The sequence below is a fragment of the Numenius arquata genome, chromosome W (assembly GCF_964106895.1).
Source record: "Numenius arquata chromosome W, bNumArq3.hap1.1, whole genome shotgun sequence".
NCBI classification, from domain to species: Eukaryota; Metazoa; Chordata; class Aves; order Charadriiformes; family Scolopacidae; genus Numenius; species Numenius arquata.
The window spans coordinates 33,443,324-33,465,665 of NC_133615.1; the positions used below are offsets into that span (position 1 = coordinate 33,443,324).

General features: G+C 47.1%; 1 protein-coding gene across 1 annotated transcript in view; it reads left to right on the forward strand.

Moving 5' to 3' along the window:
• Positions 1–22,342, forward strand: part of LOC141476623 (E3 ubiquitin-protein ligase UHRF2-like) — a 187,531-nt gene that overhangs the window by 56,634 nt on the left and 108,555 nt on the right. Inside the window, exon 2 of the mRNA XM_074165397.1 lies at positions 1,318–1,560. Coding sequence (XP_074021498.1) covers positions 1,318–1,560 — 243 coding nt within the window. The remainder of the gene's footprint in view (positions 1–1,317; positions 1,561–22,342) is intronic.

A 22,342-nucleotide genomic window follows, 5' to 3' on the forward strand; every position in this document is an offset into this window, starting at 1 on the left:
CTGTGTGGTGCTTAGTTGCTGGCCGGGGTTAAACCACCACAGTAATGCTTAGGGATTCTTATTAGAATGTTGTGGGGGGACCGTACCAAAGGCCTTACAGAAGTCCAGGTAGATGACATCCGTAGCTCTTCCCTTGTCCACTGAAGCAGTCACTCCATCACAGAAGGCCACTAGATTAGTCTGGCACAATTTGCCCTTGGTTACCGGGCATGGAGGTGATGCTGACTGGTCAGTAGTTCCCAGCGCCCTTCTTTTTACTCTTTTAAAAAATGGGTGTGATGTTTCCATTTTTTCCCAGTCACTGGGGATTTTCTGTGACTGCCACAACTTTTCAAATATGATGAGAAGTGGCTTGGCAACTACATCAGCCAATTCCCTCAGGACCCTGGGATGCATTTCGTCGCGTCCCATGGACTTTTGTACGTTCAGGTTCCTCAGGGAGGAACTCTCCTACGAGGGGTGGGACTTCCCCCAGTGCCTGCCTTGAGATTCAGGGACTCGAGAGATGTGCCATAGCTTTCTTGATCCCATTGCTATACATCTGGGCAGTGTCTCTATATTCTTCCCAGGATGTGTGCCCCTGCTTCCACTGCCTATGTGTTTCTCTCTTGTGTTTCAGTTTGACCGGGAGGTCCTTGCTCAGCCATGCTGGTGTCCCGCCTTACTTGCTCGATTTCTTGCACATGGGAATCAAGAGCTCTTGTGCTCTAAGAAAGAAGTCCTTTAATAGCTGTCAGCTGTATTCAGCTCCTTTATCCCTGAGGGGAGTTTCCCAGGGGGTCCCATCCACTAATTCCTTAAACAACTGAAAGTTTTCTCTCCTTCTCTCTCCTTTCTCTCATAATCACTAGATTAGTCTGTCACAATTTGCCCTTGGTGAAGTCATGTTGGCTGTCCCTAATCACCTCTTAACTATAATATATACAATACAATTGTTGGTACATATAATTTCAAAATCTTGTTTACCCATAGTTATTCCATAATGTTATACGAGGCAATGCAGTTCCTACCTGTGATCTGAGTAGAAAAAACCTGTGGTACTTTAAATTCCAGTGCCATGACTAAAATATTTTGAGTCTGTAAAGATGTGTGTCTTAAAGAGATGTTATTGGGCATAAATCATGAGTCTACTGTGCTTGATGAGTTGCTGTTGAATTCACTCAAGATAAATGATTTTATAGATTTACCTGAAATATGTCTTGTTTCTCTTCAACTTTGAAGCAAATATCTGTTTTTTTAAATTATCCTCTCTAAGTGGAGGGCTACATACTAATATCAAGGCGGAACTTTACCAATATACTGTTTTTTTCTTGACAGCTGGAAGATGGACACACTTTATTTGACTACGATGTTGGACTAAATGACATAGTTCAGCTTTTGATACGCTCTGAATCTGAAGCTCCTACCACTTCTGTGACAAATCAGGGTGGAGAGGTCAATTCCTGTTCTGTTTCCAACTGTAAAAACAAAGTCAAAAGAGCATCAAGTAGCAGATCACCGAATCAGCCATCTACATCAGCTCACTTGTTTCTTATAGATCCTGGCATTGGATTGTACAAGGTATGTTCAAGTTTTGAAAGTAGGGGCCTTATCTTGCATCTATCACTTTAATTTTATTGCTTTTACAGGCCTGTATCTTCAAACAGTTCTCTTTCATGACCACCTTTATGTCAGTGGGACTGAGAGAGTCAAGATTAGTTTGCACCATGCAGATTAAAATAAATCTTAAACTGAGTTAACAAATAATTTATTTAGAATCTAAAGCTGGTTGAACACTGGAAAAAGTTGCCCAGAGAGGTGATGGAATCTCCATCTTTGGAGATATTCAAAACCTGACTGGACGCGGTCCCAGGCAACCAGTTCTAGCTGACCCTACTTGAGCAGGGAGGTTGGGCTAGGTTGGGCTCAAGAAGTCCCTTCCAATCTAAATGATTCTGTGATTCTGTGAACAGATGCTATTGTAATATATTATTAGCTAAGACATTCTGCTTTCCAAACCTAGCGTACAGGTGTGTAACATATTCAGAGATCTTAATGACCTAAGGAGGTAATTTGTTTAAAATTATTGCAAGGTAACTTAAACAGTGATTATTTCATCACTGATCTATAATTTTCAATATCATCTCTACCACTTCTTTAAAATTGTTTGAAAAATTGGCTAACCTTTTATAGACAGCTTGCTTTAAGGAGAGGAACACTACCATCAGCAAGTTGATATATATGTGTGTCTATGTATATACGTAATTATAGAGTTGAAGCTTGAGAACAAAGTAGCAAGTATTGGGGGCCCTGGTGGAATTCACGGTCTTGAGGGATATGGGCCGAGCAAAGAATGAAGTTAAGATGCTGAATTTTAGGAGAGAAAACTTTCAGTTGTTTAAGGAATTAGTGGATGGGGCCCCCTGGGAAACTCCCCTCAGGGATAAAGGAGCTGAATACAGCTGACAGCTATTAAAGGACTTCTTTCTTAGAGCACAAGAGCTCTTGATTCCCATGTGCAAGAAATCGAGCAAGTAAGGCGGGACACCAGCATGGCTGAGCAAGGACCTCCCGGTCAAACTGAAACACAAGAGAGAAACACATAGGCAGTGGAAGCAGGGGCACACATCCTGGGAAGAATATAGAGACACTGCCCAGATGTATAGCAATGGGATCAAGAAAGCTATGGCACATCTCTCGAGTCCCTGAATCTCAAGGCAGGCACTGGGGGAAGTCCCACCCCTCGTAGGAGAGTTCCTCCCTGAGGAACCTGAACGTACAAAAGTCCATGGGACGCGACGAAATGCATCCCAGGGTCCTGAGGGAATTGGCTGATGTAGTTGCCAAGCCACTTCTCATCATATTTGAAAAGTTGTGGCAGTCACAGAAAATCCCCAGTGACTGGGAAAAAATGGAAACATCACACCCATTTTTTAAAAGAGTAAAAAGAAGGGCGCTGGGAACTACTGACCAGTCAGCATCACCTCCATGCCCGGTAACCAAGGGCAAATTGTGCCAGACTAATCTAGTGGCCTTCTGTGATGGAGTGACTGCTTCAGTGGACAAGGGAAGAGCTACGGATGTCATCTACCTGGACTTCTGTAAGGCCTTTGGTACGGTCCCCCCACAACATTCTAATAAGAATCCCTAAGCATTACTGTGGTGGTTTAACCCCGGCCAGCAACTAAGCACCACACAGCCGCTCACAGACTCCCCCCCGGTGGGATGGGGGAGAGAATTGGAAGGGTAAAAGTAAGAAAACTCGTGGGTTGAGATAAAGACAGTTTAACAGGAAAAGCAAAAGCCGCGCACACAGACAAAGCAAAACAAGGAATTCATTCACCACTTCCCATCGGCAGGCAGGTGTTTAGCCTTCTCCAAGAAAGCAGGGCTCCATCATGCGTAACGGTTACTTGGAAAGACAAACCCCATAACTCCAAACGTCCCCCCCTTCCTCCTTCTTCCCCCAGCTTTCATTGCTGAGCATGATGTCATATGGTATGGGATATCCCTTTGGTCTGTTGGGGTCAGCTGTCCCGGCTGTGTCCCCTCCCAGCTTCTTGTGCACCCCCAGCCTACTCGCTGTCAGGGTGGTGGGAGGAGCAGAAAAGGCCTTGACTCTGTGTAAGCACTGCTCAGCAATAACTAAAAACATCCCTGTGTTATCAACACCGTTTCCAGCACAAATCCAAAACGTAGCCCCATACAGGCTACTGTGAAGAAATTTTACTCTATCCCAGCCAAACCCAGTACAATTAAAATATAAGAAGTCGTTGTTATGATTTTAGTCCACTAAAAAGAGAAAACATTACCAACTAATATAATTATCCCAAATGTTAAAAATACAGATAATTAAGAAAAAGGGTAAGAGCAACGGCAAGAGTTGGAAAGATACAAGCCAGATCCTGCTCTCCATGAGAATTATATCAACCGGAGTGTAAAAAGACACATGGGCCCTCTGACCCGTGTTCCTCACTCCTGTTGCACTTAGACCCCCACTTGGTCCAGCTGCTGGCACAACAAAAAGAAAATTATCCCCTTTAAAATAAGGGAATGACCCGTCATTCTGATCTATCCAGTCGTCTCAGCATCAACCCAAGAAGTCTGAGCTTTTAAGAAATAAAAAGTTAACCCTGGATCTTTGAGAACATGCAATTGATGGCAGGACTTCAATTTGCGCAGAGTTTTGTTAGAAGTGTTTCGAGTGCCAAGCAATATAAATGCATGGTTTTAAGATGCTGGTCCCTTTGGCCCCTTTCTATTTGGGCTCTGCTTTCATTGAGGACTTTGTGTGTGTAAATGGTGAAAAACACTGACGACAAGCAACCTGAAGTATTTCTCATCCAGCAAGATCAAGTTTGTTTCACACCAGGAAGCTAAACCTTTGCTGTAATTAATATTTGTAAGAGACCGATGGATGTTAAAGATGTGGATGCCGGCGGTTCCCGCGGCCAGTTCAAACCGCGGGAAGCTGCATATAACTGGCCCCTAGGGAGTGCCAGCGGCCAGGGCGTGCAAACAGGGAGCGGCCCCTGAGGGGAGCGGCGCAGCAGTTCACAGTTCACGCGAGAAGGGCGGCACACTCTACCGGTTGTCAGGCTGCTGCCTGCTCTGCTCACCCACAGGTTTAGGCTGCAGCTCTGACGGTCACCCCAGCTAGCTGGTGACTGTGCAAACCTACCCAGCAACTTGAGGTCTCCAGGGAATTAGAAGGACTTATTAGGCGGTGCTTTGAGATCGTCGGAAGCACGGTAGCAGAGACTAGGTGAGGGCTGTGCTCTGCAGCAGCTGGGAGCCCATCTGTCTAGCCAGGCTAGCCTGGGATGAGTGGAGGCAGCCACCCAAGACAGAGCTTCCTATCAGGGAAGCTGCTATCCAGGTGGAGGGCTGCAAAGACCATACCCCACACTCCTGGGTGGAGGAGGGTGCAAGCTCCACCTGTGCAAGGTGTGCTCTGGTGAAGTCACTCCGGCAGCGGGTGGAGGAGCTGCAGGAGGAAGTCAGCAGGTTATGCTGTGTTAGGGAGGGGGAACAAGAAACAGAGGCGTTGCAAGAAGAAATATTAGGGCTCCACAGCACTGACCTCCAAGGACCACCAGACAAAGAGCGTCAACAGCCGACAGACAGCACCTTGGAGAAGGAGGCACCATAGAATGGTTTGGGTTGGAAGGGACCTTTAAAGGTCATCTAGTCTAACCGCTCTGCAATGAGCAGGGACATCTTCAACTAGATCAGGTTGCTCAAAGCCCTGTCCAACCTGACCTTGAATGTTTCCAGGGGTGGGGCATCTACCACCTCTCTGGGCAACCTCTGCCAGTGTTTCACCAATGGTCTCTGGTAACTTGCGGCAGCAGGATATCACTTCCCCCCCATTTCCTCATATGTACCAACCAGCAACAGATGATACAAAGTCTTGGCAGTGGGTGAAGCCAATGAGCAAGACTCACAGGGAGAAACCGCACCAGTTGCACACACTATAAGCCGCAAAAGGAAGCGGCGAGTGCTAGTAGTGGGCGACTCTCTGCTGAGAGGCACCGAGGCACCCATCTGTCGGCCTGATATACAGTCAAGGGAAGTTTGCCGCTTGCCAGGAACCAAGATCCGGGATGCCACAGAGAGACTGCCACCACTGGTTAAAAGCGCAGACTACTATCCCCTACTTCTTTTCCACGTGAGCACCAATGAGACAGTAAAGCATAGCCTGGGCAAGATCAAGCAGGACTTCAGAGCCCTGGGGGCACAAGTGAAGGGGACAGGGGCCCAAGTGATCTTCTCCTCTGTCTTGTGTGTCAGGGATAGGGGTGCGGGCAGAAGTCGACGCATCATGCAGATCAACACCTGGCTTGGTGGCTGGTGTCGTCACCAGGGCTTTGGCTTCTATGACCATGGGACATTCTTGAATGAATACGGCCTATTGGGGAGAGATGGGATCCACCTATCTAGAAGAGGAGGGAGAATTTTCTCTGGCAGATTGGCTGTCTTAGTGAATCGCACTTTAAACCAACGAACTTGGGGGATGGGGTTCAAAGCCGTGACACTTGTGTACTCACACAAGCCACAGGGTGGTGAGTGCATCTACCAGATGGTTCCGCCAAAAAGGCGAGACAGTAAACAGTCCAACTGAAGTGTCTCTATACTAATGCACGCAGCATGGGTAACAAACAGGAGGAGCTGGAAGCCACTGTGCAGCTGGAAACCTATGATCTTGTCACTATCACTGAAACTTGGTGGGATGAATCACACGACTGGAGCACTGCAATCAATGGCTATAAACTGTTGAGGAGGGACAGGCAAGGAAGGAAAGGTGTGGGGGGGTTACCCTCTACGTAAAAAAAATGATTGATTGCACAGAGCTGTCTTTGAAAAACAGCAGTACGCAGGTTGAGAGCTTCATGGCTTCACCAAGGGCAAATTGTGCTAGACTAATCCGGTGGCCTTCTACAATGGAGTGACTGCATCGGTGGACAAGGGAAGAGCTACAGGTGTCATCTACCTGGACTTCTGTAAGGCCTTTGACACGGCCCCCCACAGCATCCTTGTCGCTAAATTGGAGAGATACGGGTTTGATGGATGGACTGTTAGATGGACAAGGAACTGGCTGGATGGTTGCATCTAGTGAGTCAATGGCTCAATGTCCAAATGGAAACCGGTAACAAGTGGTGTTCCTCAGGGGTCCATATTGGGACCAGTACTATTGAATATCTTCATCAATGACATAGACTTTGAGATTGCGTGCACCCTCAGCAAGTTTGCAGATGACACCAAGCTGAGTGGTGCTTGAGGGAAGGGATGCTATCCAGAGGGACCTGGAGAGGCTTGAGGAGTGGACCCTCAAGCCAGGACACCATGCGACCCTCATGAAGTTCAACAAGGCCAAGTGCAAGGTCCTACACCTGGGTCATGGCAATCCCCAGCATCAATACAGACTAGGGGATGAATGGATTGAGAGCAGCCCTGAGGAGAAGGGCTTGGGGGTACTGGTGGATGAAAAATTGGACATGAGCCGGCAATGTGCACTGGCAGCCCAGAAAGCCAACCGCATCCTGGGCTGCATCAAAAGAAGTATGGTCAGCAGGTCGAGGGAGGTCATTCTCCCCCTCTGCTCCGCTCTGGTGAGACCCCACCTGGAGTACTGCGTCCAGCTCTGGGCTCCCCAGCACAAGAAAGACATGGACCTGTTAGAGCGGGTCCAGAGGAGGGCCAGGAAGATGATCAGAGGGCTGGAGCACCTCTCCTATGAGGACAGGCTGAGAGAGTTAGGGTTGTTCAGCCTGGAGAAGGGAAGGCTCCAGGGAGACCTTATTGCGGCCTTTTAATACTTAAAGGGGGCTTCTAAGAAAGATGAAGAGAGACTTTTCACCAGGGCCTGTAGTGACAGGACAAGGGGCAACGGTTTTAAACTGAAGGAGGGTAGATTTGGATCAGACATAAGGAAGAAATGCTTCATGATGAGGGTGGTGAGACCCTGTCGCAGGTTGCCCAGAGAAGCTGTGGCTGCCCCATCCCTGGAGGTGTTCAAGACCAGGCTGGATGGGGCTTTGAGCAACCTGGTCTAGTGGGAGGTGTCCCTGCCCACGGCAGGGGGGTTGGACTAAGGAGATACAACCCAAACCATTCTATGATTCTATAACGCTCCCGCCCAACTTGGTGTCGTCTGCAAACTTACTCGATCCCCTCATCCAGATCATTGATAAAGATATTAAAGAGAACTGGCCCCAGTACTGAGCCCCGGGGAACACCACTTGTGACCGGCCGCCAACTGGATTTAACTCCATTCACCACAACTCTTTGGGCCCGGCCATCCAGCCAGGTTTTTACCCAGCAAAGAGCCAAGCCTGTCCAAGCCATGAGCAGCCAGTTTCTTCAGGAGAATGCTGAGGGAAATGGTGTCAAAGGCTTTACTAAAGTCCAGGGAAACAACATCCACAGCCTTTCCCTCATCCACTAAGCGGGTCACCTTGTTGTAGAAGGAGATCGGGTTAGTCAAGCAGGACCTGCCTTTCATGAACCCATGCTGACTGGGCCCGATCACCTGGTTGTCCTGTACGTGCCATGTGACGGCACTCAAGATGATCTGCTCCGTAACCTCCCCTGGCACCGAGGTCAGGTGTCCTTCAGTGTTGAAAGCAAAAGCAAAAACTGTTTTGCCATTTAGCTTGCGGACACTTGTCATGGGCCAGTATAGCCTACTTAAAGGCTTTTGACATTTCCTAAACCTGTGAGTGTTAGGGGCTGCTGAATCTGGTAGTCCAATGCAGGTGAGGCTGCCGCAGCTCCATACCCCCAGGTCCAACCAGTAGCGAGACTGAGCCTGTATTCCCAGTAGGCTTCACACATATACAACGTGCATACATGCACACATGGCTGGTCACACAGATCAACACAGGCAGAAACACTCAGCATTCACATAAACCCAACCAGCACCAATGGCCTCGTCCTGTTCTCCTCTCTGACTGATCAGGATGAAGGTCTGTTAGTAGGAAATATATACATATATGCCACGTGGATCCCTCCAGTAGCTGGACTTAGACACTCAGTCTGCGCAGTAGCTGGCCCCTGGATCCCCGATCTCCCCAGTTGCTGATACCTGGACATATGATATCCCGAGGCCCATAGCCCTACTCCAGCTGCTGGTACAGACCTCCCTTAACACACACCAACACAGATACATGTGCTGTGGATCTCTCCAATAACTGGACGTAGACACTCAGCCCATCCAGTAGCTGCATCCTCGCTCTCCCCAGTTGCCTCATGCCCAGGCACGTGTATAAAGGGGTCTCTTAGTCAACCCCCAGACCTTACGGTCTCTCCAGCAGTTGGCCTGAACACCCTGGTCCCTCCAGTAGCCAACTCCTCTGGTTGTCTCATTCCCCAGGGGCACACATGTACACCTGGCTCCCAAGCCACTTAACCCACTCGCCAGCTAGTTAGGTGGTCATGCACCAACATGCGTACCCTCACTCGCTACAGTTGCTGGCACCCCAGACACATGGGCCCTACGACCCGTGGTCTGACTCCAGTTGCTAGCATTTAGGCCTCCATGCACATATGTACACACAGAATAGAGAGTTCCCTCATCCAGGAAAAGAGTTAAAATGGATTTTAATGAGAAGACACGACAGACTGTGCTGATCAGGTGCAGGGTATGGCCAGACAAGCATACTGACCGGCCATCTGTTTACCTGTGACTGGCCCCTTTTATCCCTGTTTTCCCATGCTTGTTTTTCCCCAAACCACCTAGATCCCTCCCTTCCCCTGCCTTTGCTTCCTCCTCTAAGCATCCCATAATAAGTCTTGTGTGATCCCAAAATGCTCTTCTCCTGCATCCCATAATGTGTCCCATATTCCCTAGGCAGTACCCCCCCCTCCCACCTCCCCCAGTCTGTGAGGTGATCCAGAGAGCCTCTCCCATTGTCTCATCTTAGAATCATAGAATCATTTAGGTTGGAAAAGACCCTTAAGATCATTGAGTTCAACCGTCACCATCTTGACACCGTCTTGATGGGTGTCACCCCTGGGCAATGACAATGGGGCTGAGGCTCTCCTGGAACAGCCCTGGGAGGAGCCGGGGCAGGGTGTCCATTACTCTGACTGTGTTATTGGGGTTCCCTTGGTTGCCATTGTGCCTCCGTGCTCCCTCCTGTGTGTGTGGAGATGAGCCTTTGATGGGCTGAAGGCTCTCCTGTGATAGGCCTGGGCAGATTATTCTTCAGGTTCCCCCACCTGCCATTGTTCTTCTGCAGATGAGGGGTTTTTTTTATCACGCAACCTAACAGGGTGCTCTTTTCTTCCAAGAATGACTGTTACATTCATAAAAGCTGGTTTAAAATTTTCACTTAACTTTCTGAGTTGTAAAAGCTGTTTGGAGGTATGTTCAAATACATAGCCTAGTGTCCCGGTTTGAAGTAAAACTGAACCAATTTTCTGTTCTGTAACTTTACATCCTAGCTAGGCCTCCTCTAACTCTCTGAAAGTAACGGCATATTGTGGAGAAAACTGCTCGGTCTCAGAATGATAAGACCAATGTTTGTGCTCCATGCCAAGGAATGGTATGCAGAGAGGCCCGTGCTTATACTTATTGCTGTAACAACCAAGGTCAGCCAATTTCATTATTTGCCCCCTTAGGGGGTCGGAAACGGAAAAAACGTAGAGGGGTCACATCAGTGGGGAGGAGCGGACAGGACAGGTGACCCAAACCTGACCAACTGGGGTATTCCATCCCATCTGCCCCATGCTCAGTATAAAGGCTGAGGGATCAAAGGGTCAGCCCCCTTCCCGCGATGGCTGACGTCCAGAGAGGACTCTGTCTGTTCATCTGCCTTTGATCCCGATCCGTGTGTTCCTGACTCCAGAGCTGGAATCCAGTTCCCATTCGTCACTGAGTCCAGTCTGGGACTTCCCCAGTGCCTGCCGGTGACGTGACTGTCATCCTGGGAGCTTGATACGGTTTTGTATATATTGTATCTATTTCATTATTTTCTTCTTTATTTTTATTTTAATATTAATTCTTCATTAAAGTAGTTTAGTTCATTCTAAACTTCTGAATCTCCTTATCTCTTTCTCCTCCTCTCTCCTCTTTTTTTGGGGGGGGAGAAGGGGGGGGAAGGGCCATCTGTCAGTCTGGTTTTGGTAAATTAGGCCGAAACCACAACACCTAGATGACTAGACCTGCGGTGTTCAAATGGATGTTGGGATCATGCTCTATATACTATAGGTGGATACTGACAACTTTTTGATTTTGTTTTCTGGTGATATTCTTTATTGCAGCTCTGTTACTCTAGGACTCCTCTGAAGTACCCTTGAAAGGAACAGAAATATAGCTCTTGGTCAGGTAAATGCATTGGCCAAGTGCTATACTTCTGTACAAGACAGTTACTTGATGCAGCTTTTGACCGGAGGACAGCCTTCATTGAGCATGTTCAACAGGGAACTCTCCTGCTGTGTGCTCAAGGAATCAAAAATCCTGAACTCCTTAACTTCTGGAAAAGGTTAGATGGAAGTGACAATTCCAGCAACCTTCTTGCATGGCAGGAAGAGCAAGTTCTGTACATAAATCATGAGACTGAATATAGTAGAAATTCTAAAAGCTCCACTGAACTTCACTTATGTGGGCACCCAATGGGGAGTTCTAGGTTCTTTTAATTTATTCAAAATAATGTTCTTTATGATGGGTTTAGTGTGGATAACTTCTATAAAGGACCCTTAACCAAACTCGTCTTATTCAACTTGAAGCTATCTACCCTTATGTCTTTTCTGTTCAAGAACTCTGTTTTAGGGAGCATGTAAGGCCTGGGCAGATTAAGATTTGCCATCACCTATTCTTCTCAAGTTTAAAAACAAACAAAACCCCTTCTACTACACTCTCTATGTAGTTTCATCTTAATTGTTAGATGCAGGTATTATAGTAGAGAGTGTGTGTGTGGGGCGATGGGGTTCAGAAGAAGATCAAAGGAGCTTCTCTGGGCTCCTGTTCCAGTATTTGAACACCCCTCATGGTTAAAACAAAAAAACAAACAAACGAACTCCTAATATCTAATCAGAATTTCCCATGTTCCAACATGTGTCCGTCGCCTCCCATCCTATCACTGTGCACCTCCAAGAAGAGTCTGGCTCTGTTTTCTCTGTATCCTCTGGTCAGGTAGTTGCAGACAGAAATAATGTCTCCTGGAGCCTTCTCTTCCGAAGGCTGAACAAACCCAGCTGTCAGCCTCTCGTTGACCATCTTGGTGGCCCTCTGCCGGGCTTGCCCTTGATAATTTGAAACATTATGAGCTATTTTACTGTCACATTACCTCTGCCTTCCTTTGAAACGTTTAGAGGAGCTATATCCTTATTTTCACTGCAACAGAAGCTTATTATCAGTCTTCATAAGAAACAAGCCATTAACAATACCTAAACTTAAAGCTGTAGCGGTATGCAGTTACCGTGGAAGTTTGCTTAAGTGAGTCATGCAAAAATGCTTCCAAGATTTCAGCCCAAACCACTACTGCAAACTCATTGCTAAGAATACAGAACAAATTATCACCAAATAAATTAACCAGCATACATTCAGAAGCAAAAGAAAAATACTATGTGCAAGTATACAGCATAGATATTTACGGGAAAGAGACCCAATAGACTCCATCTTATTTCTTAGGAAAGAGAACCTTGAAATGAGAAGGGCCTGAGGGGTAAGAGGAAAGACAATAAATGCTTAAGTAGCTCGTATTACTAACATGCAAAGAGCCATACAATAAAGAAATCAAAGAAACGTCGATAAACTCTAAAAGATGTCAGAATAGAAAACAAAACTAAGAAAGGCAAGCAACGTATAAGGTCATATGTTGTAAAGATGATGCCAGACTGCCATCTAATCCGAGGAAGGCCTTCCTTGCACAAAAGAAAAAAAATAAGGTGCAAGCAAGAATAAAAAAAATATATAGCCCATCTCCATCACACAACGGAGTACAGTACAGACACCCCAAGTTAGTGCTGGAAACAGAACAATATAGTTGTGTTAGTACAATGTCATTTCCAGTAGAGTTAAGTAGCTCTGGCAGCGATGCTAATTACCCAATGAACAATGCTACTGTAGTCCAGCTATACTTCTCCCAGAACCGTAGCTAATTCCTGATACCATGTCTTATAATTATTCTTTGGCACCCATATATATATGAGTGGGAACTAGTCCATTTGTAAAGTGCTGCAGAGCAAAATACTTTGGAAGACTACTAAATATAGATACCAGTCTCAAACTTCAGCTAACGTTTTTTTTATTTCTTGTTTTTAAAAATACTTTGAAGTACTTATTCTCTTCCCAAATTGCTTGATTACTACTGTCTGGGCTGCACAGGAATGAAAATACTCAAATCACGCAAGGAAAGGCAGATATTTTAACGTCCTTAGTTTTTGCTAAGGAAAAAAATAGTTGAGATAAAAATATTTGCACTAATATGCCTTAATTCACAGGCACAGCAAGTGACAAGCAAAATTTCAAAGCACCTAAGAGCTTAATTCCTGATTGACTAGGAGTCCAATGTATGCCATATTTTCTATGCAAGTTATTGGACTGATGTATAACCACCTAATGGAGATACAGAAGGTACTGCCATTTCATTCAGCAATCATGATGATACGTATGACTATCAGAAAAACTTCTTCGTTGCCATACTACATATGTCAAAGCTGCTGATATTGTGTCAAGCAGTAAACTTGCTGTCAAAGCACACTTCAAAATGTATCCCTGGAGGACCAATTCAGTAACAAAGACCAAAAGAGCCAGATAACTAGCTCCCTAATAGATAGACTAAAACAACAGCAGAGTTGGTCAGACTAAACTTATCTGCTACAGGGGAGCACCTATTTAACCACTAAGCAAGTTTGCAGAGCACAGCTAAGAGACTTGGCAGCTGGCACAGCAGGGGGCACAAAGAAGGCCCAGAAACTGCTCCAGAGAGAGTATAGGGACTGCTTAAACCTGCGTGACAATGGCAGTGACATGCCACAGGGCTCAGTCCCCAGCACTGGGGAGGTTGCGCCGGGGGAGGTTTAGATTGGATATTAGGAAAAATTTTTACGCTGAAAGGGTTATTAAGCATTGGAACAGGCTGCCCAGGGAAGTGGTTGAGGCACCATCCCTGGAGGTATTTAAAAGACGGGTAGACGTAGTGCTTAGCGATATGGTTTAGTGATGTTTTTTGTCAGTGTTAGGTTGATGGTTGGACTTGATGATCTGAAAGGTCCCTTCCAACCTAGGCGATTCTATGATTCTAACTAGGGGAAGATGTTGGACCTGTCACCCACAAAGAAAGAACAGGCTGGGGACATAAAGGTCAATGGCACCCTTGGCAGTAGCCACGATGAGGATGAAGTTGAAGATCCTGAAAGATGTGAGCAAGACACATAGCAAAATTACAACCTCAGGAGAAGTTACTGATTCGGAGAATGAATGCTTAAACGTCATTAGTGTAGATTTAGTACAGCTTGACAAAGAACAGAGCTCGGAGCCCAGCATTTCAAGATAAGAAACTGGCCTTGTGTTGTAAGCGCAATGTATAAGATAGTAGGAACAGCCTTCACGCTAAGGAGGAACCCGATTGTCTGGGTGAAGTATCCATCTGGTCGGGACCAGTTCCGCGGTTTGGGGTCCAGCCAGCTCAGCATTCTAAGCCAAAGGTAAAAGTACACGGTGAAGAAGACTATGAGCCTTCCTCCAGAAGACCCCGGGCCACGACCACCAGACGACAGTACGCATGCGGCAAGGGGAGGAGACTTATGATAATGAGTTCCTAGAAATAATTAGAATAGTAACGCCTTTTCTTAGAATTAATTATAATAACCCGGCCCATATTAATGAATATGTATGCTTTTCATCATAAATAGACGCTTGTTTTACAACCCGGCGTGCAAGTTTGGAGGAGTGATCCCCCTTGCACCCGGCGCCGCAATAAACATGCCTGCTTTATAACTCTTGGGGAGTTGTAGAGTCCTGTTTCCGCGCCTCATTACAACTTCAGGAGAACAGATTTTGGCTTGTTAAAGGACCTGCTTGGCAGGATACTATGAGAGACTGTCCTAAAGGGCAAAGGGCTCAGGAGGGCTGGTTGGTCCTCAAAAAGACAGCCTCCTTAAAACACAAGAATAATCCACTCAGACAGTCGAGCAAGCGTGGCAGAAGGCCAGCACAGACGAACAGGGGATTCCTGACTGAGCTCAAAGACAAAAAGGAAGCACACAGAAGGTGGGAGCAGGGAACGGCTACCCAGGAGGAATATGGAGACACATGCAAGGATTTAGTTAGGAAAGCCAAAGCTTGGCTGGAGTTGGAACTAGCAAGAAATGTAAAGGGCAACAAGAAGGGCTTCTATAAGTACAGCATCAGCAAAAGAAAGGCTAAGGAAAACGTGCCCACTGCTCACCGGAGCATGGAATCTAATAGCTAAGGACATCAAAAAGACTAAGGAACTCAGTGCCTGCTTTGCCTCAGTGTTTTACAGGTAGGGTTGGCCCTCAGGTCTCCCAGATCCCTGAGCCTAGTGGCAGACTCTGGGGCAGGGAAGTATTACTCACAGTAGAGGAAGACTGAGTTAGGGAGCACTTCAGCCAACTGGACATACACAAGTCCATGGAGCCAGACGAGATGACCCTGAGGGTTCCTGATGGCTGGAAAAAGGCAAACATCACACCCATCTTCAAGAAGGAGAATCCAAGGAGATAAAGACTGGTCAAACTCACCTCAGAATCTGGGAAGGTCGGGGAGCAAATCCTCCTGGAAGCCATGTTCAGGCACACAAAGGTACTGGGCTCGCTCCAGTATGCCCATGTCTTTCTTGTACTGGGGAGACCAAAAGTGGACACTACTCCAGATAAGGTCTCACAGGTGCCAAGACAAGAGAAGGAAAGGATCATTTCCCTGGAACTGCTGGCTGCACTGTTACTAATATAGCTCAGGATGCTGTTGGTCTCCTTTGCTGCAAGGGCACACTGTTGGCTCATGTTCAACTTGTTGTCCACCAGGACCCCCAGGTCCTTTTCTGCAGAGGTGCTTCCTAGGCAGTCAGCCTCCAGCCTGTACTGTTGCAGGGGTTATTCCAGCCCAGGTGCAGGACTTGGCATTTGTTTTTGTTGAACTTCATGGGGTTCCTGACAGCCCGTTTCTCCAGCCTGTCCAGGTCCCTCTTAAAGTCATCCCTGCCCTCCAGCACATTGTCTGCTCCCCCCCAATTTGGTGTCATCTGCAAACTTGCCAAGAGTGCACTTTGTCCCCTCATCCAGGTTGTTAATGAAGACATTAAACAGTATTGGTTCCAGTACTGATCCCTGAGGGACCCCGCTAGTTACTGCTATACAACATCCACTCCCCTCCCCTTGTCAACAGAAGCAGTCACCACATCATAGAATCATAGAATCATTCAGGTTGGAAAAGACCCTTGGGATCATCGAGTCCAACCATCTTCCCTACTCTACAAAGTTTTTCCCTACACCATATCCCCCAACACCACATCTAAACGACTCTTAAACACATTCAGGGATGGTGACTCAACCACCTCCCTGGGCAGCCTGTTCCAGTGTCTGAAACAGGAAAAGAGAAAGCAATGAGGTTGGTAAGGCATGATTTGCCCTTGGTAAAGCCATTTTGGCTGCTCCCAATCACCTTCTTGTCCTTCATGTGTTTAGAAGTGGCTTCTAAGAGGATTTGCTCCATAACCTTTCCAGGGACTGAGGTGAGGCTGGCTGGCCTGTAGTTCCTTGGATCCTCCTTCCCGCCCTTCTTGAAGATGGGTGTGACATCTGCCTTTTTCCAGTCATGAGGAACCTCCTCCAGTTGCCATAACCTTTCAAAGATGATAGAGAGCAGCCTCACAGTGACATTGGCCAGCTCCTTCAGCACCCTCAGATGCATGCCATCTGATCCCATGGGCTTGTGTTTGTCCAAGTGGGTTAAGTGATTCCTAACTCTTTCTTCCTCTACTGTGGCTACTGCTTCACTCCCCCAGACTCTGCTAGGATGCTCAGGGACCTGGGAGGCCTGAGGGCAGACCTTACCAGCGAAAAATGAGGCAAAAAAGGCATAGAGTATCTCAGCCTTTTCCCTGTCACTTGTCACAAAGTCCCCTGCCCCATTGAACAATGAGCTCTCCTTAGTCTTCATTTTGCTACTGATGTACTTAGAGAAACCTTTCTTGTGGCCCTTCACCTCCCTTGCTAGGTTCAACTCCAGCTGACCTTTGGCTTTCCTGACTGCATTTCTACTTGCGCATGCAGTGTCTTTATATCCCTCCCAAGTAGCATGCCCCTGCTTCTACCTCCTGTGTACTTCCTTTTTGTGTCTGAGTGCAGTCAGGAGCTCCTTGTTCATCCATGCTGGCCTTTTGCCACACTTGCTCAACTTCCTGCACATTGCAAATGGACCGTTCTTGTGCTCTGAGGAGTTTGTCCTTGAAGATCAACCTGCTCTCCTGGGCGCCCTTGTCCTCCAGTGCAATTTCCCATGGGATCCTGCCAAGCTGCTCTCTGAACAGGCCAAAATCTGCTCTTCTGAAGTCCAGGGTTGTAATTCTGCTGTTTGTCTTGATCACGCCTCTCAGGATCTTAAACTCCACAGTCTCATGGTCGCTGCAGCCAAGGCTGCCCTCGACCTTCACACCATCAACCAGTTCTTCCTTGTTTGTGAGTAGCAGGTCCAATAGTGCATTTTCCCTAGTCGGTTCACTGATCACCCGCATCAAGAAATAGTCTTCTATATGCTCCAGAAGTCTCCTGGACAGGGCAAGTGTGAGAGCCTCCCCTGTCGTGCTGTCCCCCAGATACATTTGTTCTGCCCCTTGTGCCTTCACTTCTCTTCAGGTTACGGTAACCCTCCACTGGCATACCTACTTTAAAGCCCGCCTCACTCGGTTAGCAAGCCTGTTTGCAAAAACACTCTTGCCCCACTTTGTCAGATGTATCCCATCCTTGCTCAGTAGCTCTCGCTCCTCAAAGAGAGTCCCATGGCCATAGGAGCCAAAGCCCTGCCTGTGACACCAGCCACACAGACAGGTCTTGACCCACCGGATGAGTCCACTTGTACCTGAGCCTTTCCTCCTCACTGGCAGTATTGAGGAGAATACCACCTGGGTCCCCATGCCCTTCACCCTCACCCCCAGAGTTCTGTAGTCACGGAATTGTCAGAGTTGGAAGGGACCTCTAGAGATCATCTAGTCCAACTCCCCTGCTAAAGCAGGATTGCCCAGAGCACAGTACTCAGGACTGCATCCAGGCGGGTCTTGAAGATCTCCAGAGAAGGGGACTCCACAACCTCCCTGGGCAGCCTGTTCCAGTGCTCTGTCACCCTCACCATAAAGAAGTTTTTCCTCATATTTAGTGATTATTTAGTATTTCACACTTGTGAAATACTCCAGGTTACCCATGGCAGTAACATTGGTGCCCACATGGAAGTGCAGGAAGGGGTAATAGTCTGAGGGCCAGACAAGCCTTGGCAGTCCCTTTGCAACATCCTGGATCCTGGCCCCTGGCAAGCAAAACACCTCCCAAGACATCAGTTTGGGTCAGCAGATAGGCGCCTCTGTGCCCCACGAGAGGGAGCCTCCAATGACTGTCACTTCCCTTTTTCCCGTTGTGCAGACACAAGGTTTGGGCTCAGCTGGCTCTGATGCATGCCCTGAAGGGTCTTGTTTGTCCTCACCAGTGCCCAGGACGCTATACCCAGGGCAGTTGCAGGTCTGCAGGTGGAGCAGGAGCCTTTCTTCCATTTGCCAAAAGGCACAAGCTTCCAGCCTTCTCCATCTTGACAGCCACCCTCAGCTACCTGTTTGACCACGGTCTCTAGCTGTCCCTCCTTCCTTGCTGTGTGTGGCTCAGGCTGTTGTCTCTGCAGAGTTTCTGCAAAGACCCTGTCAATCTCTTCATTGTCCTCCCTGATGATTTGCAGCCTGCTCACCTCTTCCTGCATCTCCTTCACCTGGTGACTCAGTACCTTGACCAGAGCACATCTCTTAGGAGATGCCACCACTGCCCCCAGTCCCACAGAGAGGCCCCAGGCACTCTCTGCAGCCGGAGACCTGGGAAGTGTCATCCTCCCAGCCCGCCCCAACTCTGTTTGGATCGAGGCCTCCAGTGTGCCAAGGGCATTATCACCAGTCAGTGCTGGGGAGTGTGCCCTGCTTCACGTTGAGACCATCGCTGCACAATCTCCAAGCAGCCCCACGCAGTCCTCAGCATAAGTGCCTGTCCCCTCTGCACCACAGCCGTGTTAATAACTGCTGTGACAACTACCATGTCACTATCTGCTGCTCTCTGCGAGCTGGATCCTCCCTAATCAGGAGTCAGCCTTTCTGTGTGCAAACTGCTGTGCAAACTGAGAGCAGCCCCTGCAGCGTCCTGGGCGCCCTGCACCACCAACTGCTCCTGCTAGCGGCCGCACCTCTGTTTGCAACACTCTGGGCTGCTGCACTCCCTAAGGAGCAACTAAATATCAAAATCATTGCATGCTTTGTAGAGGCTAGGAATTTCTATGTGTTTGGAAGATGTCATCTTTTTCTTGTACTTGTAGATGCTCAGTGTACTGAAAGAGTGATGACAGATGCACCAGTTGTAGCTGTTTATTGGTGGTGCATCAATCAAAAGATGTTAATGAGGCCCTAAGTTTTAAAAGCATGCTAAACAGGAAGAAAAAATGGAAGTGAAATTTACTAAGGTAACTTGACTGTTTTCTAAATTACTGGAGTTAGAAGAGCTAGCGAAATGGAAAAATCTGTTATTCTTGCTCTAAAGCAAGTTACTCTTGCTTCAGTACATATTCTAATATCCCTTTAGAGAATCATTATTGACTTATATGAAATACATCTTGACTAATTATTTGCCTGTCGACTTCATAAATGTAAATTATGAACTGACAACAAATTTTCTTAAAAATATTATTTAAGATTATTTACCAAATGTATATCTTTCAGTTTAATACATTGCCTAGGCACCCTCATTCTGGGGGAGTCTTTAAGCAAAGTTTTTCTCAATCTGCTATATAAACTGTTGTTTTATTGAATGTCCTATCAAGCTGATTGGGGAACTTGCTGTTCACCAATTCCCCAAAGTTTCGTTTCAGAGACAAACTGCAGTACTTATTTTGATGAAAATTGCCAGGTTTTTTAGGTTGAATACCTAATTTGTCTGGGGGGCTATTTGTGACTCATTTCAGTAATGCTTTGATGATTTCTGGTGATGTAGGAGCTGACTACTGGGAAGAAGAACTTTTTAATAAGTAATACTGTGTTCAGTAAGGATTTAAAGTGTCTATTGTATTAATTTCCTTTGAATGTACACAGATTGTCCTTGTTTGTCCATATATAGACCTGGGGCTATATCCTGAATTCTCTATATCTGACATTCCTTTAGTACAACTTGGAAAGCTGGAACAGACCAGAAGGTGTTATCTTAATTGCAGAAGGAAGGGTATGCTGGAGAAAGTGGTACTATGTTGTGGGTATAGCTGCTTCCTTGCAGTAGCTGGCTATGAGAATGTAGCGTTACTGGTTATGAGCCTCTTGTAATGTTAACTTTAGTATAGTGTGCCTACTCCAAGAAACCACATCTTCTTGTAGCTTTTCTCTCCTTCTATAACAAAGTAGAGCACCTCAAGTACCGATTGTCTTCCAACTTAATGTTATTCTTTTAAATCTCAATGAAGCAATGATGCTGGGTAGGGATATGCATATAAGTTACTGTTAAGTCAGGTAGTGTAAGAACTTGAGCGTGTCAGTTATTTTTTTGGTAATTCTCATTTTTTTTGTCCCCAAAGATGGGCACTGTTGCAGATTAATTGACTTGCTCTAAGTTTGCACATTTGCTGATATTCTAGGAACTTGAGCTTTTGCTCATACCAGAAACAGGTATTTTTGCCCTGAGTACCATTACTGCTGAATACTGCACAGTGCTTTATACCTTTTAAATCATTAGAGAAGCATGCTTGCAGCAGTCTCCTCTCTGGTGTTCTAGTTGCAGACTTAAATGTGGCATTACTAGCCATAGAATAGTCTACAGCCATAGAATACTCCTGTAAAGAAGACTGATTTCAAAAAATTACTCGGGCAGAGAATAGAACACTGATTCATTGTAAAATAATATTTTAAAATAACTCTGTGACAATTGGCTTAAGAATCTGCTAATCACTGAGTTACTGTTATTTAAAGGTGGATGTGCCATGTGAAAGAATGGATGATTTTGTGTATGGTGGTGGGTGCATGGGTTTCCCCATACTTCTGCATTACCCACCAAGTACACCCGGGTCCTTGAGCGAAGACAATCCCCTTGTACCCTGATGGTATTAGGGTACACCGTGCACTAGTGTCCATGCAGAGCCTTATACTCCCTTGGTGCCAGGCCATCGAATCCATACAGTCCAGTACACAGTCATCCCTTTCCTCTGCCTGGCTGAAGGCAGGGACCTCGTTGGAGTATTCACTATCTGACCACTGCGGTGTCAGACCAGAAGTCCTTTCACCAAAATCAAGAGGAGAGGCGTTCTCAGTCCTTCTTCTGCATCTGGGGGATTGCTGGTTGCCAGTTGCCTTCTACCATCTCAACAGCACCTGGAACAAAAGCCTTCTTGGACGGCCTCTTCTTAGCAGCTATCTTCCCCCGCAAGTCACATCCGTGGACTTCTAGCTTTGAGGTGGGCTCACTATCCCATTTCCTCATGTCCTCCCCCTGGTCACTCAGGATGATCCAGAGGGTGTTACGCAGCATGCACCTGTGGCTCCCTTTCCCTCTGGCCGGGAGAGGCTGGCTCTGTGGGGCGCCCCTGACAGCTGAGACACTGGCCCGTTGGGATGAGGAAGATGAGAGATTCTCTTCAAAATGCTGGAGCTGGTGGGACAGTCTCTCCACAGTTGGTATATTGAAGTCTGGCCAGGGTGTTGGAGTACAACACCGGTGCATTCTGGACAACGTCCTCCACATGGCCCATGTACGCTGGATGTCATCCAGATCTTTGGAGACCTGGTTGCTGTCCAGGTCACTGTAGACAACTTCCACCACTATTAATTCTCTCAGATACTAGATGCCATCCTCGGTAATGGTCTGCTTCCCTCGATAATTTACAAGATCATCCTTGAGGGGATATCCCACCTTCACACTCAACAGGAGCCACCTCCAGAGGCTGAGAATTGTTGCCTCTCTTCCGATTTCTTTGTCAATTCGCCAGTCCCTAGCTAGGGGTACCAGCTGCTGGGCTTCCTTACCCTCTAATTCCTGACCAATATCTAATTCTTGTCCCAGTGTTCCTGCATCAGAGCAATCAGGCAACAATCCGCTCGCCTGGCTGAAGGCCATAATCTTTCCGCAGATCTCAAAGTTCACTCAGGGTTAGGGACCATGTGGTTTCTGCCTCTTGGGTGAAGTCTGTCACTTCCTCCGCCTGTTTCTTTGTTGAAGATCCAGCTTCCTGATCAGACCCTTCTTCCTCCTCCTCCTTCTCCCTTACTAATCAATGGTATGGACCTGTCAACCTCCACATCCAGTGTTTCTTTTTGACTACTGGGGCAATTACTGTACTTGGGGTTTGGGTCCCTGTCTCAACCATTGTGTCCTCAGATGTAGAATCCCTCCTTCCCGTGCTCCTCCGATGGTGCTGAACAGAGGCTCAATAGGCACAGGCCAAGCCCCAGTACAGTGCTAGGAGCTGCTGGGTCTCATTGGGGTAGGCAAGGCACTCTTCTGTCAATGGGATTCAACCAATTTAATGGGATTATATGCCTGTCCAGGCATAAAATCCCAGGCTATCAGAGATGTTAACCACCTTAGGCATCTGCCCAAATCCTCCCATACACCCTGCCACTCAGGGATCGACCACCTCAACCGCCATTTCAGGGGGGGTTGCACTAGATGACCT